The 19,037-nt window shown below is 50.7% G+C and overlaps 6 protein-coding genes across 6 annotated transcripts; 5 read left to right on the top strand and 1 right to left on the bottom strand.

Annotated features, from left to right (window-relative positions):
• Positions 1–30: 30 nt before the first annotated feature.
• Positions 31–1,914, top strand: PFICI_04820 (uncharacterized protein; the record flags this gene model as incomplete). The annotated part of the gene is made up of 1 exon (XM_007833401.1): positions 31–1,914. The coding sequence occupies one exon, from the start codon at positions 31–33 to the stop codon at positions 1,912–1,914; it is 1,884 nt and encodes a 627-aa protein (XP_007831592.1).
• Positions 1,915–4,518: 2,604 nt separating this feature from the next.
• On the top strand, positions 4,519–5,412 carry PFICI_04819 (uncharacterized protein; the record flags this gene model as incomplete). Its single annotated transcript, XM_007833400.1, has 1 exon — positions 4,519–5,412. One exon carries the CDS (start codon positions 4,519–4,521, stop codon positions 5,410–5,412), a length of 894 nt encoding a protein of 297 aa, XP_007831591.1.
• Positions 5,413–7,833: 2,421 nt separating this feature from the next.
• On the top strand, positions 7,834–11,535 carry PFICI_04818 (uncharacterized protein; the record flags this gene model as incomplete). The annotated part of the gene is made up of 3 exons (XM_007833399.1): positions 7,834–9,571; positions 9,628–10,774; positions 10,836–11,535. 3 exons carry the CDS (start codon positions 7,834–7,836, stop codon positions 11,533–11,535), a joined length of 3,585 nt encoding a protein of 1,194 aa, XP_007831590.1.
• Positions 11,536–12,404: 869 nt separating this feature from the next.
• PFICI_04817 (uncharacterized protein) lies at positions 12,405–13,359 on the top strand (the record flags this gene model as incomplete). Its single annotated transcript, XM_007833398.1, has 2 exons — positions 12,405–12,697; positions 12,828–13,359. The coding sequence occupies 2 exons, from the start codon at positions 12,405–12,407 to the stop codon at positions 13,357–13,359; spliced, it is 825 nt and encodes a 274-aa protein (XP_007831589.1).
• A 1,329-nt stretch (positions 13,360–14,688) lies between these two features.
• Positions 14,689–16,074, top strand: PFICI_04816 (uncharacterized protein; the record flags this gene model as incomplete). Its single annotated transcript, XM_007833397.1, has 1 exon — positions 14,689–16,074. One exon carries the CDS (start codon positions 14,689–14,691, stop codon positions 16,072–16,074), a length of 1,386 nt encoding a protein of 461 aa, XP_007831588.1.
• A 1,025-nt stretch (positions 16,075–17,099) lies between these two features.
• PFICI_04815 (uncharacterized protein) lies at positions 17,100–18,705 on the bottom strand (the record flags this gene model as incomplete). The annotated part of the gene is made up of 4 exons (XM_007833396.1): positions 17,100–17,381; positions 17,509–17,834; positions 17,897–18,219; positions 18,299–18,705. The coding sequence occupies 4 exons, from the start codon at positions 18,703–18,705 to the stop codon at positions 17,100–17,102; spliced, it is 1,338 nt and encodes a 445-aa protein (XP_007831587.1).
• Positions 18,706–19,037: the final 332 nt, after the last annotated feature.

Genomic DNA, 19,037 nt, shown 5'->3' with positions numbered 1-19,037 from the left:
CTTGCCCAATCACTACAGCATCGCCCGATAATGTCCATTGAGGCCATTCATATGATGTGCTGTTGGCTTAGCGACGACGCTGATTTTCGTCGTCGGCATGACCTCAAGCGTGCCATTTTTGCCATACTTGGAGGGCAACAAGGTAACTTGGATGACAACGCCCTCAATGCTATCATAGCGCGATTGGAAGACGACGACAATCTAGTCCAGTATGAAGCTATTTCCACACTCACAAAATTCACGGCGCTGGAAGCTCGAGTGCTTCATGCTGTCGAAACACAGTTTTTGGATCCAGAAATGCATGTTTCAGTGCGATGCAGTGCTATCAAATTACTTGGGAAACAGTCTCGGCTGGATGATCAGTTCGTCGACTTTCTTGTGCACGAACTCCAAGGCGGCAGACCACAAATCCGGATTGCTTGCATTGAGGCTCTTGCACACCACCTCAACGACGACGTCTTGCAGTCTATCACGACGCGGCTCAACGATACAACCGAATATGTCAGGGACGCAGCTCTCGAAGTACTTAGAAGCCAGCCCCAGCGTAGCAATGATGTCTTCCAAAAGATGATAGCGTTGCTTGACCGGAGCGAAGAAGTATTCGGTCGGCGACACATTGTTGAATCTCTGGGGGTCTGGCCTCAGTCTGAGGACGGGATTTTCAATGTGATCAAAACTCAACTTGATCACGAAAATAATTACGTCCGTATAGACGTTCTAAGGGCACTTGAGAACTGGTCTCAGATTAGTGATAAGATTCTCGACATTGTCGCGGTTCAACTTGAGCATCATGATTGCTATGTGCGGTCTCAAGCAATCAAAACACTTGGAAGCCGGCGGCAACTTGATCATAGTGTCCTCGATGCGATCAAAACTAGAGCGCGAGTTGATAACGAAGAGGCCTTGGAAGAGGCCATCAGGGCCCTCATCACCCATTCACAAGTTGATGACGACACCCGCGATATAATCATAGCTCGGCTTCACGATGAGGACGCATCGAATCGATCTGCAGTTCTCAAGGCAGTTTGCTTTTGGTCTGCACCTGATGTTGAGGTTGTTGACCTTGTCGTGGCGCATCTCAAAGACGATCAGTGGAACGTATCTGTACAAATCGATGCACTTTGCGCCCTTCGGGCATGGCCTCAACTTAACGACACTGTTCTGTGCACCATTGCTGATAAATTGGGGGATAGAGATAATGCTGTGGAGGATCAAGCGGCAATGGCACTTATGAACCGACCTCAACCAAAGGGCAATGCAATGAAAGCTATTGCGAGGCGATTGATGGACAAGCGGGGGTCCTCCCTTAACGTCCTGAGGACACTTCTCCAAGGGCTGGTGAAATGGCCTGAACTTGACGGTGACGTTCTCTGCGCTATCGCTGGGCTGTTTGGATTTGATAAAGGCATGGCTGGTCTGGATCATATAATTTGCAGATTGTTCCGAAACCAACCTCAGCCTGCGAATGAAGTCATCAAAGCAATCATGGTGCATCACGAGCACGATTCGTCGTGGAATCGGTTAGAGGCTCTGCAGGCACTTGGCACTTGGACTCGACTTGACATTGATACTCTACTCACCATTGCAACGCACCTGGAGGATCCGGACTCTCATGTCCAGGACGCAGCGTTTCGTGTTCTGATAAAGCAGGAATCTCCTCCATTTGTGATGCTAGAACAACACATACCATCGCTGTACCGAATATCCTTACGGATCAGCTTCGGAGCACATGTCTACTGGACCACCGAGAATGGAAAACTTTGCATAGTCATGGGATTCAGAAAGATAGTTTGGAATGATGAGGCTGAAGAGAGTGAGTCTAGGTCGGGCACTGATAGTAGCCTTGGTCTACAATTACGGCAACGCGCGCCCGAGTGGCTCAGGGATTTTGGGCTGGGAAAGCGAGAGTCGTGACTTATGGAGCAAATAGAGTTAGAGACTTGCTTGATGATATATTAACTCATCTGAATATGGTTCCCTGTCGGATTGACTCTACCTTCGTCCCATCCATATCTCCTCTCCTGCTTAGATGAAAGGATGTGCCATTGAGATCTGACAAGCTTTTGAGCGACTACCTCATCCGTGTCACCACCTTGGCTTGGTTGGGCAAAATACAGAGAGATTCACCTCGCTTTGTGGCAGCTTCACTTGCGCCAGTCTGCTTACCCGAGGTGCTGGTTGAGCTGAAACGCTAGAATGTGATTAGCAGCCGGGATGGTTGATACGTATCTGACATGGCAGCTGTGGAGACCGTAGCAGACATGGCCGCCACCATGAGAACCTGTGTCAGAAGCATCGTGATGGTTTATTTTTGTCTCGGTCAAGATGATCTGAGGAGTGAAGATGGTACTTCTTATTGATGAGATCACTGTCAATGAAGAAGGATTCATATTGGACTTTGCAGAATAAGAAGACCACTGGATAGAACTCATCCGTTGAGTCTTCAAGTATCATGCGGATGTCATACTACCTAGTCACCCACTGCCGGGTGGATGACTACGACAAGCCATACCCTGATCCCCAACACCTGGCATAAATGTAGAAAATTTGAGTTGCTGTCTATATACGCCAGAGAAGTCTCGGTTGATTTGGACTTGTAAAAGCCCTCTGAGCAAATGCATTGAAAGGAAACCCTGGATATACTTACCACCAAGAAGACTATGGAGCCTTGAATCACACTTGCACTGCCAATATTATGATATTGCCATTGACCAGTCATATGGACGAGAGAGATGGGCAGCTGCTTGAAGATCACGTGTTACATTGGATCATGATCCAAGGATAAAGGAACGCTCGGTCTATGGCCATTGCATTTGGTCGAGTCTCCAGCATTGAATAAAAAACTACTCTGAATATGTACAGGAATCTGAGATGACGGATGCGATAGTCAAGGTAGTCATGTACGCTAGGGACAGAAACCAAAGCACAAGTCCGGCACTCTTTTCAATTTAATCCGAGCTGGAGACACATGGATTGATTTTATCTGTACAAACATGGGGTCTTTTGCAAATGTTGCGTCTTGAAGAAGCCATTGGGGCTTGTCGTGAGGGACGAAAGCCAAGCAAGTCTTTAGCAAGCCGCTCTCTAGCGCTGTGGAGGTAAAAGACTTTGCTCTCTTTTTAGTGCTTAATAACACTGCCGGCCGGGCCAAAAAATGTCAGCACTGCCGTTCATAGCCTCTGTTTTGGGCGGCCGCGCGCTCTGTCATTGTGCACAGAGACTAAAATTTTCCGACAGAACTAGAAAGCCACGATGCATGTAATGATCAAAGTCAGAATTCCGGTACTACAGCAGCACTACATAGTATTCCGTGACGAGAAAACAAGCAGGGCTTGTGCGTGCCAAGGTGGTAGGGAGTCGGAGAAATTGATAAAACGTCGTGCGAATAGACTTCGATAGTACAAATTTCGTTGAAGACCCAGAGTCATGGATGTGACAAGGCCGCTCTAAGCAATAAGGTTGCATGACTGGTATGTCAACCGTCTGGCGGGGCTCTTTATTTGCTTGTCTTTTTTTCCCACTCGGGTCAGGGTATTTTGTCCCTAATAGGCTGGATTACGGTTGACAGCACAGCCAGAGATGAAGAGAACGTCAAATTCTGGCAATGGCGTCAGCATTGCTGTCCCCTGTAGTCTGTGTTTATGTGTACCCGTGGGATTCCAAGACTCGAAAATTTGTCTCTTCCGTACAACCACGAGAGAAACCAAGGGACAACCAAGCAAACCAAGCCAAAGAAGAAAAAAAGACATCCATTGCCCTACACACACTGCTGTCATGGGGGCCGTTCGTAAAGGCGTGGACTTTAAAAAGCTGTTAGGCGATTGCCGGTTCTAGTAATGAGGTCTCCACCAGACTGGGTTCCAGTAGTTCTAGGTCATCTCTTTTACCATGATCAGCCCCCTGTTTCTGCGGCAGATCTGTGCCTGTCCCGTCGAAAGTTTTCTGTACGTAGTAGTGCAATGTACGCTTCGTATGCACAAGAGTGGCTACCTCACCTTCAGCCTATCGTCAGCTGCCTGCAAGCCCATATTCCCCCCAAACGTCCAAGAAGAAGCAGAAAAAGAAGCTAATCAGGAGTCCTTGGTCGCGAGGATCATCATTGGGAGGCCTAGCAAGGCGCCTGATTACGGGGGCAGGGTCCAGCTATGTGTTTGTGTGACAGGGCATGCCTTTCTAGGCCCTGAGCTGAGCTGAGCTGGTAGTACACAATGGTGTAGTAGATAATAGCCGCCTAGTCCCCATCTTGAGATGGGGACATTGATGAAAAGCCGCTTTGCTTCCTTCGCTCGTCTTTCTAGCGCTCGCTCATTGTTCTCAAACACTGGTCTTTACTTTGCTGTGCAACGCTTTCCAGCAAGGCCCGTTCGTTTCTTGATGGCTCTGGCTTGCTGATTATTGTTGTTTTCGATGCTTTCTTCTCCTCTACTTAAATGATGGCACCGAGGGTGAGTCCTGACATGATTGCAACACACACCATCTGAAGTGATTGCTAGGGGAGAAAAGAAAAACTGAAATATAATGCCGCTGCAGTACGATGAAGCCCCCGAAGTAGCAGCATCAGTTTCGCCTGAAGTGCACCATCCGCCTACGGGGCCCGAATTCAATCCCTATGCATTTCACCATCAGCAACAACACATAGGCGCCTCGCCCGTCAAGCCTGATGTTTCTCCTGTACAGCCGGGAGGAGGATACGTGCTGCCAGCATACGGAACCTCAGGTTATGGGACGCCGAATGCGCCCGGCTCATATTACGGACATGGCCAACCCTCTGGCTACGCACCCATAGCGCCGCCCAGTCCGGGACGGCAATCCAAGGCCAGGACCATTTGCGGATGCACGGTTGTAGTTTTTATACTGTCAATGATCATTGCATTGCTATCGGCGGCCGTGGTAGGACTGGCAGCAGGGACCGGCGTCGAGGCGAGTCGCGCCAGCGACGCGGAATCGAGCCTGGCGGCGCTCAAGGCGTCGGCCACCAGCACGGCGCCGTCGTCGACATCCACGTCTGACGACTACAGCGCGCTGGACCGCAACTGCTCGTCGAACCCGAGCGGCACGACGGGCGACACGTACGCCTCCACCTTTTTCACCGAGTCGCAATACACCATTTACTGCAATCGGGACACTCCCAACGCGCCGCTGTCGTCGCTGTTCGTCGCCAACCTAGACGACTGCATGGACGCCTGCTCCTCGTGGAGCTACTACGCGCCCAGCGACTTTCCCAACGGCACGGCGACGAACCAGACATGCTCCGGCGTCAGCTTCATCCCCGCCTGGACGAACCGGACCACGGCCGTTGCCGGTACGGCGCCGGGCAATTGCTACTTGAAACCGGGACCGCAGAATGAAACATCGCTGTACACGCCCAACAACGGACAGGAGACGCATGCCGCCATTATTGTTGATTCCTAATTTCTGTCCAATACGAATCATGCATGCCGTTGCTTTGGACTCTGGTCGAAAGGGAGTGTATAAACGCTTTGGAGGAAGAGAGAGGTCATTTTTGGGATATAAAGCCGGCGCCCGGGATGACGATATTACAAGACATTTCCCACATGTCTACTACTTTGCAATACTAGGCGGCAATATGAGAAATAGGTGCTCATGATACCACGGATTTTATCCTTTTTTTGAGGGATATAAATTATTATACAACAAGATACGATGTTACTATTGCAGTCTCATGAGACTATTCGGCCGACCTTTATGCACAATCCATATGTGGCAGATGCGGCTCTCAGTGATCGGCTTCTGTTTCCCTTGTTGGACAGGAATGTTGCATTCACTGGAAGGCGCATGAGGAAGCGAGCGTGGGGTCGGATTCCGTTGGAATCAGATCATGAATACGCAGTAACGTAACCTACAGACATAACGCCTGTCGCAACGCTCGTGCAATTGAATGTTGTAAGCATTTCTTTTGCGTCATGGTGATCTGATTGAATAGACATCACTCAGGTAATCATGGTCTTGAAACGACACGCGGTGGTCATAAACCTCCAGTGCGGGCCAGCATAGAGCCTAGATGGGAAATTTTCCTCGTGACAGTGAATGGGGCGATGATTGCAAACCAATAGGGACTTGACTACTGTGATACAAACTAGATACAAGAAGAACAAATTTGCCTACCTGTCCTATCATCACTTGCACGGAGAATCCAAGTTGAGATGGGTGCCTGCAAACTCTTTCTCCTCGGATCGCGACGCATGAATTTAGACTAGCCAATAACGCTTCGCATCCCCGCAAAAGAAAGAGTGCGGCCGAGATTCGCAGACCCCAAATCCATTATTGTTGCTGGTTCTCCGGTAGCCATGAGCCGCGCGTGTTGCTCCACCTATGTCCGGCTTTGAAAAGTGCACATCAACCGACGCAGACCGATTGGCATCGGCCATGATGATGATGGGGGGTTCGGTACAGTGCTGCTCGGCTTCAAATCCCTTCTCCGTACCTCCATGGGATTCTAGGGCGTAATAGCACCCTTGAAGCCGAATATCTCAAATGGGAGAAGAATTTGTCTCGGTCAAGCCGTACGGTATCAGTTGCTGTGATGATACTGTAGTCCTCAAGTAGTCTCATGGTCCGTCCATGAATTGGCGCAGAGCTTGTGAAATGCAGAAATGCCAGTGATGCTCACGGCCACGGGAATAAACACAATGTATGCCGAGTATGTCACCGGTATGACATTGAATACGCACCTTCACTCGAGCCGTGTATCTGAATGGACACACCGCCAGACTGGTTCGAGCTCAAATGCGTGGGATGGGTTCCGTGGATATAGGCAGACGACCATGGGAATTCTCATCATTTCTAGAAGCCTAGCTTCCGAAGATAACCTTCGGCTTGGGGTCAAGCCGCGCTTCTTGCATTGCTTGGCATGACTGATCATGTTTGTCTTGCTGCCGTGGTCAACGTAGAGACGGTGCAGCAAATGGGAGCGATTCCGGGGAATGGAATTCCTAGCAAGACAATAGGTAGGCCGCGTAGAAGAAGCCTTTTGTCTCCGGCTCCGCAGTACCGTCAGTGTACAGTGTCTTGTGTCTACGCCGTACGGTCGCAGTAGTCTGCGATAATGGACCAGAGACGGTAGCTCCTGGCCAATCTCAGCCGTTCCCTGTCCCTCCAAGCTTCCAGCACGCCCCCGCTGGCGCGCACCATCCAAGTTTGGCTGGGCTGCGCAGGGTCGTCTCGGTCCATGGCTGGCCCTTCTGGAGTCGACAAGCGCGGCCCTTTGCTCGTCGACGAAGGGCGCAGACTTGACATGACGTGGGGCCCGACGCCCACGATCAACCCACGGCCCTATACCCCTTCCGGCCTCTGGTCTTACGGATCTCCTCGCCTGCCCGTCCGCTTCAGCAGTGAATCTCGGACTGAACCCTGACGAAAATCTGGCGATTTTCATCTTCTTGGCCAGTTAGAAGCTGAGCCCGTGACTAAATTGCTGCTACTATCGAACGGTTTTATCCGCTCTTTGCTTGACCTTGTCTGATGACTCTTTCTCGTAATTCTTGATAGTACTACTTCCTAGTATCCAAGGGACCCGCTTGCCGAGAAGGAACTGACTTACTTTCATCTTTCCCGTCCTCCTTCAATATCTGACTTCTTCCAGTATCAAACTACTAAAATTTTGCTGGGAGCAATCAATGTTTTGACTCAGCAGAAACTCATTATAGCCTCTGACTGACTGCCTGTCTACTCCATTCTGTCTGACAAAAGGGCGCGCGGCCAAGGTGTCAATTCCACATGTCAGCTACCTAGCAGACACGCTCGCCGATCCACCAATTCTCGCCCTGTGGTCATCTACGCCCTTAAATGACAACCATTGAAGAGGAGCTGGAAATGGATTTCATTAACTGGGATGCAGCTGGTGCTGAAACCGGCTTTGACCTCCAGTCACCTGCGGAGGGCGCAATCAACCCGTCAGACGACACCAACATGAACTTGGTTCTCGGCGACGTGGATGGCGATGACTTTTCCTACTGGGCTCTGGAGCACTTTGACTCGACGCAGATACCCCTAGACCTTCCCATGACGTCTGGCGATGACACCTTTGGGCCGCTTCCTGTCGAGGGGAGTTTTGATCCTCCCCTTCCGGCCCAGATGTCGTGGGAGTTTCCCGAAGCGCCATGTAGTCACTGCCGTGTTGGCGGATATGAATGCAAGCGTATTAGGGAGGGTAAATACAAGGGTTACTGCACGAGCTGTGTTGCTTTGAGGTGCGAGTGCAGCTTCGGTCCCAAGGGAAACCATGCCGGGTCCGAGGCGGGAGAAACCTTTCCAGCAAACCCGTGGCCGACGATGGGTGATCGTCCAGAGACGTCCATCCTCCACGAAGATGAGCTTGCGGCACTGTCGAACCGTACCATCAATGTCTCGCAGCCCGTCATGCCCATTGATGGCGAGACACAATACCCCTCCGCTAAACCGGCAGCCAAGATTGGAGCTCGGTTCTCTCGCGAGTCGGTCAGAATTCTCAAGAACTGGGTATCTACACACAGCCGCCACCCCTATCCATCAGAAGAGGAAAAAGAGAGCCTGCAAAAGATCACAGGCCTAAACAAGACCCAAATCACCAATTGGCTTGCCAATGCTCGGCGACGAGGCAAGATTCAACCAACACGCTCGATATCCCCGCACGTGGGTATGGGCTACGCACAAGCAATGGACATCCCGCAGCGCAGAGGAACACCGAGGTCCATGGAGCACATGAACCCCTTGCAGCGTTGGGCCAACTCGCCCCCCGAGAACGAACCCGCCTCCGTCACTGCCATTGCTCGTGCCGTTACCGCCTCGAGCAGTTCTGCCATCTCGTCCAGCTCGGGACGTAACAGTCCTTACATTTCTGGCTACTCGGACGATGGATCGAGCAGATCACTCTGCAATCAGTCGTCGGCTAGCAGTTTCTCCAACTCACACGGCTCAAGTGGTGGCTCTTTTGCCTCGACCTTCTCGCACCAGTCGCGCGGCTCCTTTGGGTCTCTACCCTCATTTGCCCGCAACCACCGTGGCCGCAGACGGCGCAGACGAGCACCACCGAAGCGAGCCGATGAGGCTTTTGCACAACCTCTCAAGACGTTCCAGTGCACTTTCTGCACGGAAACCTTTAGAACCAAACACGATTGGCAGCGGCACGAGAAGTCTCTCCATCTCTCACTTGAGCGATGGGTCTGCTCGCCAGACGGTGCCAAGGCTGTCAATCCTCTGACTGGTGTCATGAGCTGCGTCTTTTGCGGAGAGGCCAACCCCGACGACGCTCACATTGAGTCTCACAACTTCACTGCTTGTACCGAGAGGACATTGGAGGAGCGCACATTCTACCGCAAGGATCATCTCCGCCAACACCTCAAACTAGTTCACGATGTCAAGTTCTTGCCGTGGGCCATGGAGCAGTGGCGTGTCAACACGCCTGCCATTCGATCTCGCTGTGGTTTTTGTGGCACCGTCATGGACAGCTGGTCCATTCGTGTGGACCATCTCGCCGAGCACTTCAAGACTGGTTACACCATGGCCGACTGGAAAGGTGACTGGGGTTTCGACACTCCTGTGCTTGATATGGTCGAGAATTCCGTGCCGCCTTGTGAGAGACCCCAGCCGATTCACAACCTTTTCATATCTAATGACTCGCCTATGTAGACCTTATTCACGACGAACGCAACAGCGCGCTGCCATTCACGGCCAACACAAACAACCCATCGACTCCGAGGGATGCCTATGAGCTGCTCAAGCTGGAGCTGACCTACTGGGCACAAAAACAGACAGTAGATACTGGCCGACCTCCCACGGATGACGAGCTACAGCAAGAAGCTTGTCGAATCGTATTCAGTGCCGACATTAACTCCAAGAAGTCTTCTCATGCGACTTCATCGTGGCTTAGGGATCTGATCAAGGGCAGAAATGACCTGACTCAAACAGCTATGCTCCAACCGATCCGAAAGTCATCCGAGAATGAGTTGTACAACCTTCGCATCAACGGGAAGGACAATATTTTCGAGAATTGCGAGTTTGAGACTCAGCTCCAGGACTTTGTCAAGGCTCGTCAACTACTTGGCCTAACAGCCATGGACCATGAGCTCCAAACTGAAGCCTGTAAGATTATCGGTAGGATCGAGGAAAAGTCTTCGAGCACTTCCGAGGACGTGGCCAATTGGTTGGTGCGTCTCATTCTAACCTCCACGACCTGGCTTGCCGACTTCCGTAGGCGTGCTCACCTGCCACGGAGCGAGGATATCGTCGAGGACAGTATCAGAGGCAAAGACCCGATGCTCATTGACTCGACCGTCCACAACTATAGCAGGCTCGACCGTGAATTGGGAGAGTTCTTGCAAACGCAAAGATCAATGGGCATGGAGCCAACGGATGCTGACCTTCAATTACAAGCTCGGCTCATCATCTACGATGAAGCCGACGATTGGAACCAGACGGCCGCAGATGATGCCGCTTGGTTGGTGCAGTTTAGGCAGCGTCATCCACCTCTGAACACGCCAGTGACCATCTCCCCCACCAACAGTTCACCCTACAGCCAAGGCCTGTCCTTTATTCCGACGCTACAGCCGGCGGCTTGTGCCTCTTCTGGTGCGAGTACCTCTCCAGGCAGTTTCCTGCCACCGCCCCGCTCAATGAGGCCTGGGCCATTCTTCCTCAACGATGCCAATTGCTACAGACGACTCGCCGCACATCTTGGTCGCTTTGTGGCTTCTACAATGTCTCCAAACAATCCAAACTGCCATGTACCCACAGACGAAGAGCTTCAACACCAAGCCAGATGGATTGTTTATGATGAGTACGTGCACCTTTCCTGTCCCAATCTTTGTCTCTTTTCTTCAGCTCCTAACCAGCGATAGTGATGATCCATGGAATCAAACGGCGGCAGACAATGCAGAGTGGCTGCAAAGGTTTAAGCGAGATAACGGAATATTACAATCACCAGGCCCTGGTCTGGCACAAGATGTGGTACAATGGAAGGTTGCGGATGGTGGCACTGGCTTTGCTCCTCCTTACGTGTGCTTGAGTCCGCAAGTCACGTTGGAACCACTACAGGAGAATCCCAAGATCTTCTGCCGCGAAGAGTCGAAGCCTTTCGAGCCTGATGCTGCGACGGCAAACCGTTTCCTAAAGACTCTGAACCAGCGATACGCCGTCCCCGCCAAGGTTTTCTGCTCCAGAGAACTGGAAAATGGTCTCACAGAGTACGTCAAGCGGGAAACAGCCAAGACGGGCGTCCTACCCACGGATGAGGAGCTCCGCGACCGGGCCCGACAGATTATGAGCATGCAAAAGACGGCGGCCGACGACCCGACCCTCCTTGAAAAGTTCAAGACGGCCATGCAATCTATGTTCATTCCTACCGAGACACAAGTTGCAGATCTGACGACTACCATGTTCCCTGCCACCTCGACCATGGCTGCCCCGGCGTTCCCAGCAGATGTGACGCCACTCGATCCCTTGGACTTCTCGAGCACTCTGCCCATGCCGGCAGATATAAACCTGACGGATGAGCAAGTCAACTATATTTTGGGAGATGTCGATTTCAGTAGCTTTTGATTTATTCAAAAAATGGAGAATGTCCAGTGTTTTGTCCGGGTTAACGACATATTCTGGAGTTCGGGGATTTGATGATATCACGTGCATGATGGAAAGGTTTTTTCTTCCTCTTGCTTCATGCGCAGGCGTTTTGATATTTACATAAAACCATGAACGATTACTATAGCATAATACAATGTTAATCCCACTCCGCGAGACTGCATCTTGCGTGACAACACTCGATTGATTAGACGATGGTTAGATGTACACATGGCGCCAGCGCAAGTGCATGGGTAATTGGTGCTGAAGTGGCTGGAGATGCCACGATTCGCATCATATATTTGGATTTCTCGTTCAATGGATTTGTATTCACCGTTTCCGTGACCACTTTATGCATGGCTCTGACCGAGACGACCAGTGCATTTCGTGCTCCCGGGCGACATGCAAACACAATATGAACCCCAAACATTATATTAGATCCGCTCGGAACGTTGTCGCCCTTTCTCAGACAGTGATTCGATTTTCAAATGTGCAACTGCCACCAACGATGGCAAGCTGGTGACTGCTAGCAACACAAAACTTTTACCTGTCGCAATTTCCATATACCCAACTTCTGCATACACGGCAATCGCGCCGTGTATGTTTACTTTGTGTAATTATAATTGCCCGGTAGCTTTGGCACGAATTTCATCTTGCTTTCTCACCACTAACACCAACATCCGATTGCCCAAGATATCTTTCTAGCACCAGAATCGTGTAATACTTTTTACTCAGTAGTTTCACGGCCTCGCTACACATTTTTCTCGATTATCGAACCTTTCGTTCCGCCACCTCTTGCTGTTCCATTCCATTCAAGACCTCGATCCGGAGACGAGTTACATACCGATCAAATGGCCGAACAACACAAATGTTTCTCGGTACCAGAAGTGCGTGGCGAGATCGCGAAATGGGTCCACGTCAATGATCAGGTTACATCCGATGGAGGAGGCGCTATATTTTCCTCCACAAAGTCGCTCTCAATGGTCAACAAAGAATTCCGCAAATCTTCTGTTCCCATACTATTCCGATCCACCACTCTTGAGGGCCATGAAGACAAAGGCAATCACAGTATTACCCCGAAGCTGCAGGACTTTGCCAGATTGGGCCGTCATACTGGTCTACCAGACATTCGGGATCATATCCGGTATGTCTTTTGTGTGGTCCATCTTGAAGAGATGACGCTGGTTATTGATACTTTGTATATGCGAGACCAGACACCTCAGTATTATCCTTTACCATCGAAAGTTTGCACACAAAACACACTCTGACAACAGGCAACTCCCGCAATCTCTTGCCAATGCCATCAATGCAATTGCAGGGTGTCACAGGCGTCGCGTACTAGCAAGTCTATGGCTCGACCTATCCGGTCTTGCCGAGTCAACCATGGTGGCTTTCAGCTTCTTCTGCAAGGATTTCAAGTTCCGAATAGCATCCATCAGTTTTCAAGCACCAGGCAATGAATGGATTGCTGGCGAATTTTTAAAATGCTGCCAAAAACAATATTTGGAGCGCCTAAGCTCGGTCGGGATCGATGCTAGCTATGCCCAAGCCTGGAGAATTCAGGGGTACTTTACAATGTTCAATTTGAAGTATCTACAGATCAACATCGAACGAGCCGCAGATGATGTCATCATTTTCAATGATGAACATGACCGACTTGTCGACCATGTTATCAAGTTTGTCCCCAGATGGTTCCCAAACTTGGAAGAGCTGGACATTTATGGCAGCCGAGCCGGTAGATGTTATGGTTTTGCCGTTGAGGGTACTTTCGCAGCACGAGTAGGTGCAATATGGATGCACAACTAGATTAGACGAAGAAGGCTGACTCGATCATCTAGAAACTGGCCGATTCCTTCCGAGTCTTGGCGCATTTTAGGCGTTTGACGGTGCCACTGCCATCACAAACCTGGGCACAGCCGTACGAAATACAACCGGTCCTGGATATCATTCAAGTATATTTCCAGTTACTCAGACTCGAAAAGCTCGCGTTGAGACTGCATGACGGGATCCTTATCGTGGACTGGATGGATGCCGCGCACCCAACACGAGAGTCCCTGCCGCAAGTCCGTTATATCTTTGACAACAATAAGTGGCCGGAGAATGCTTGGAGATACACGGGAGACGTAGATGTTCCCCAGAATAGATAGCAGCGCTGACATTGATTTTGGAAAGACACAAGGAGATATGGCCGCTTCCTGATTATTGAATAAGGTCCACTTGATATAGCGATCGATACAGTATATACAGCGTTCATGTTTTCCCAACCACATTTCACACTTGCAAATGGTAGTAATGACGTACTCTCTGCTGGAATCAACGGCTTGGACTTTCAATGATCTCTATGGCTCGGGGCTCTTTTGAACATCCCTGAAAGGTTCAAAAAGTATACAGCGTAGATCATTGTCATTCATCTAGATTAATTGTATTGGAAGCCGACTGTGCTCGTCGCCATTTCCAACCTCTGGTCTCTCCACCTCTATTTTCGAGTATATTTGCATGACATGACATACTCTCTCGCGAACGAACCCATTGTCATTCTACTCATTGAATATCATTACTATTAGCTAGGGACTTATACAATGTTGTTGTCGAGTCTTTTCTTCTTCTTCTCTTCTTTGGTTGTGATCAGTGGCCTTTTCGCTGTCATCAAACTCCCATACAGTGGGCTAGCCTTTTGTTGCCGTTGCCGCCCAGCTGGATAAATGATCATCGACCTGATGATTAAGGGACTCTGAGTTTGCTGGGTGGTTTTGACCCAGTTGTACAGCAGGTGAGTTTTGGTCAGTGCAATTTCCATTCTCGCCTTTACTGCTCAACACTTGTCACTGTGCCTCAATTGAGTCACAGGCTGCGGCGCAAATGGGCCCCTTCTCCTACCCCTGCTCCAACCAAACCATGGATATGAGCAGGTACCTGATTGTGATTTATTCCCATATTTAAGCATATTGATCCACTTCCCTTGGTTGATTTAGTGCGCATTTGCATCCGGCTAACCCTTGTATGATGACTCGAAAAGTATACTTGAGATAACCCATCATATGATGATAGATCCTATATATGGGACCTCTTCCACCAACGTAATTGCACACCATTCTCAAGTTTATTGTTTTCATCCCAGAATCACTGCGCGCAGCCATGTCACCACCAACTCCCGGGCGGGATTGGGAGTCTCTTCCTGTCGAAATCTCACTATCCATTCTTAAAGAGCTTTCTGATCTAACGGCTCTACACAACTATCTCGAAGCCTCGCCCGCCGCAGCCCGCGTTTTTGATACATATGGCGCCGAGATTGTTGAGGCGAACCTGGCCTCGGGTGCCGTCCATCGGTACACCGGCCCATTGATCCGCATGTCGGCTTATATACGTGCCGGTGTGGATCTACCGGGGGTTTCCAATCTGAAAGACTTTCAACACATGGGCAATTCCGAGACCACGGAGCATACCTACAAGCCCCCGCACTGGACACGGCCGCCGCTGCGCCTGGACGCTTCCATTGTGCCCGCCTCGGTCCTGCGCGGCGTCCTCGTCAGCCACTACCGCCTCGAGCGCCTCATGGTGGGCTGTCTGTCCACGTACTTGGCGCGCTTCCGCAACATGCCGCCGCCCATGCACGTGGCGGATGAAGACTTTGTCTGGGAGAGCGAGTTCCGCGGGCCCAACAAGACCGAGTTCGTCGGGGCCTGGGAGCAGCAGCCCGCGGCGGTGCCCGTGGTTAAGCGCGACGAAGGCCCGCCAAAGTGGTGCGAGGAGCAGCGCGTGCTCCGCGCCTCGTGGCGGCTGCAGGTCCACGAGGACCTCAAGGCCGCGGCGGCGGCCGGCGAGCTGAACTGGCCGGACTCCGATGTCTGTGGTGTGCAGAGATTCGAAACCATTTATCTGCTGAATCCGACCTGTGCAGGTTGGTTCAACAAGAATTCTGGTACGACCGATTGGCTGCGACAGTTGATTTGTCTCGAGGACGAGCTCGTGTATACGGTGATGGACTATGTCGAGGACATGGAAGGGGTTGCCAACATTACTGCTGCCGCGGCGCTGGATACTCTGCCCAAGACTAGGGACTATCCGGCGCCGGTTTCTTGTCGTCAACATGTCTTGGAGGTGGAGAGTTACTGGTCGGAAATGATGACCGTCTTGGAGGTGGTGCACAATCCCGACGATAGCCATCACGCCTACGGCGAGGTCTCGCCCTTGCAGCGCGTCCCGTGGGACTTTTATCGACGCCGGGGGTTTGCCTTTTGGTGTGAGGCGAGGATGCAGGGCTATGGACTTATTGATACGTGGCCGCGTTTCGCTCCCGTTACGACGCTGCCCGAAGTCAAATGTGCTCCCTTTGAATGGAACTCACTGTTCCTGGCTTGGCGGAGCGTGCTTACAGAAGGCGAGTTGGCCGAGGCGAACAGGATCAATGAGAAGGGTCAAGCAGAGGAACTACTTCCGACACCGCGAATGACTGACAGGTATTGTTCTGTACTTAGGAATATAACGCCCGATGTCTTTCGAGCACCACATGTCGATACATAGGCGTGTGTGAGTATCAACACGAGTTCACCATTCTCAGTCGCCCGCTGGTCAGATCATAAGTACCTAGTAGTCTGTGTCACAGCCTTTTAAACACCCAATATTTTATTTTCATTCAAGGCATTCATCATAGGTTATTTCGATGGAGAAATTTGCATCAAACAGCATAGAACAGTAACGGCAGATGTCCTGAACTGCAGAGATTCGTCTAGGTCAGGAGGAACAAGTTGCTGTTAATGTTGCTGAAACTATTATTTAAATCATCTCATGGGCATGTTGTTGAACGTGGAGTTGTTTCTTACAAACCACGCTGCTTTGGTTGATGGGATTGTTGCTCGGACAGCTGCTGCGACTACTGACGGACCTGCTGCTATAAATTTTCAGTAAACTTCTACCCGCTTAGTGCTTGTATCATCAAATCAACTTTATAGATCCTTGTCCACAATACCAAATTCACCTTATATTAGCAGATCTGTAGCTTAGTGCTGGAAGAGTACAAGGCTATCGTGGCGTGTGAGAGAGGCTTGACTGATGGGAACTAGTAACCAAAGTACAGATTATGGAAGCTTGTGGGCTCGTGAGTCTGGGAATCTGGTCCAAAAGAAGGTTTCACAGCCTCTTTAGGTTATCCATCCTGCAACCTGGCTTGACCTGTGGTTATGAGACGGTATTTGCGGAAAAGTCTTGCCCAGCTTGGTGTAGTGGCAGCACATCTGTAGTCACCAGGGAAGCCTATTGCGCGGAACTGGCCCTTAGGGGGGAGAAGAGCCGGGTTCGAATCCTGGAGTTGGGATGTCATTTTTGCTGGCTTTTAGATCTTGTTCCGTCTTTTCTAGGGGGCAGATGGCCCAGGTTCGATGGGCTCCGAGGTTTATTACTCTGCAGATGACTTGATATGAATGCGAACAAATTCTCCTTACGTTTTTCTACCTGGCAGTTCCGAGTCAGCTATTCTAATGGCAATGATGAAGACATGAGGATACCTCATTGAATGGTCCCTCATGGATCTAAATTTTTTCCCAGTTCCTTTACCAACTATGATGAAAAGACGCGCTCAGAAAGATCTGGTCTCGAAGAAGCCCTTTCACAGTCAGGACGGGGCCAATGTCTTTTTCCTCTTTGGCCTCCTCATCTGCGGCGCTCGCCGGTTTCTCTTTTGGTACCGTAATGTTCTTCATCCTCCAGACGAGCGCTCGCAGGTCGCTTTCTTCGCCCTTGAGTTCGCCTTCCAAATCCTTGTTCTTGGTACAATCGCCCTCCTTTGCCATGTTCTTCTTGTATAAGGCTCGACCTTCCAACAGACCGACGAACTGTTAATAATCTAGTATTAGCAAACGTAATTTTCTAGTTTTGCTCGTGGACAAATTCCCAATTGTCAAGCTCACCAAACAAAATGCAGAAGCTAAAAAGACTTCTGGTCAATAGTACAAGACTCACCAATCGACCAATCCACTGAATATCCCGTTCGGGTTGGTACGGCTCGTCGGCGCGCATATTATCGCTCTCGCGCAGGAAGCGCATATGCTCGAGGTCAAAGGCGTCGGGGCTGAGGCGCGAGTTGCCAAAGTCAATGAGCACGGGCGGCGCCCGCGCAGTCAACAAGGACGGCTCCTCTTCTCCCGTGAGCTGTACCGCCCGCGACTCGTAAATCACCCGGCCGCCGTCTAGTTTACGGTTACTGGGCTGCGTCGCCTCGAGGTCGTCGAGGGCCTGGAGGACGCGTCGGTCCGGGATGGCGCAGAGGACATTGGGGGGCCATATATCTGAAAAGAGTTTTTAGCTCGAGTTCTATGAAGTGGTTTCAAGAAGAAGTGAAGAATCTCACCTCCATGTACAATGTGTGCCTCAGAGTGCAAGAAATCCACTGCCTGCAAGAGGCGATAGAGCTGCTCCTTGAGCCAGTCAATCTCAAGCTGACGGACCTCGGGACGGACGCGAACAGCCAGGCTGGGGCCCAACACATTGGTCACCAGGCACAGGTAGGCGTAGCCTCGGCGGTGGACGCGGAAGTGATCGAGCAGCGTGGCGACGCTTTGTGCACCCGGATGGTCAGAGTAGAGCCGTGTAATATGCAGAAGAAAGTCGAGCTCGCGCAGGCGCTGGTCATTAGGGTTGGCGCAGACTTTGAGGCTTACGTAGCGTGCGTTTCTGCCCCGGGAGAAAGTAATCCAAAGAGTCAACTTTTGTTCATTCTTTTACTCATGGGATAAAAAGGTAAATGTCATACCGCAAGTCCTTGGCCAGCCAGACTGTCGAAGTGTCGCCCCAGCCAAGTTTGGTGCATACCTGATACCTCTCGTTGATGACCTCGCCAATGTGGACGTGATACCAGGTGTCGGCTCGATAACCGGGGTTCCTCTCCTCTTCCAGCTTCTTGTCCAGGGGTAGGCGCTTCCAGGTAGGCTCGGGGGGTGTCATCTCCAAATCGACCTTGCGGCGGTAAGCCTCGGCGATTTCGGTGGCGGATAGTGGCGTTGCATCGTATGGAGGAGAGGGTTGAACCGGATTGGTAATGTCTGTAGGCAATGGTTGGAGCTCTTGCGTAACTCTACTGTTTGCTGTGTTTCTTGCTTCGAGCTCATGTTTTCTGCTTTTGCAGAGTTTGCAGCGAAAGAGATTCTTGAGAAAGGCCATCTTTGTTCACCGAAATATGCTGGTATGGGTTGGGAGGAGGCTGAAGTCAAGAGATTCAGTGGGTCAAATCATCGTTCTTTTTGGGGGAAATACTGATATTTATATAGAGCGGTATGTATTTTCAGAGCCATGGTGGCGTTATGATGTTCTCAGTTGTTGACCCTCCACGGGCGTCGATGATGAGAAGGACAGACTATGAATAACGCAAATTGCCTAACTCGAATATGGATTGATTCATTGTCGGTATGGAGTATGCCGCGTGAATCATCGCTGTTTCAGGTTTTGAGCGATCATTTCTTTGATGAAGGGTTATAAATAACCCTCCATTGATC

This window comes from Pestalotiopsis fici, assembly GCF_000516985.1.
Source record: "Pestalotiopsis fici W106-1 unplaced genomic scaffold PFICI_Scf_3, whole genome shotgun sequence".
NCBI classification, from domain to species: domain Eukaryota; kingdom Fungi; phylum Ascomycota; class Sordariomycetes; order Amphisphaeriales; family Sporocadaceae; genus Pestalotiopsis; species Pestalotiopsis fici.
Note: the sequence above shows the minus strand (reverse complement) of the source record. Positions and strands in the feature narration are given on the sequence as shown.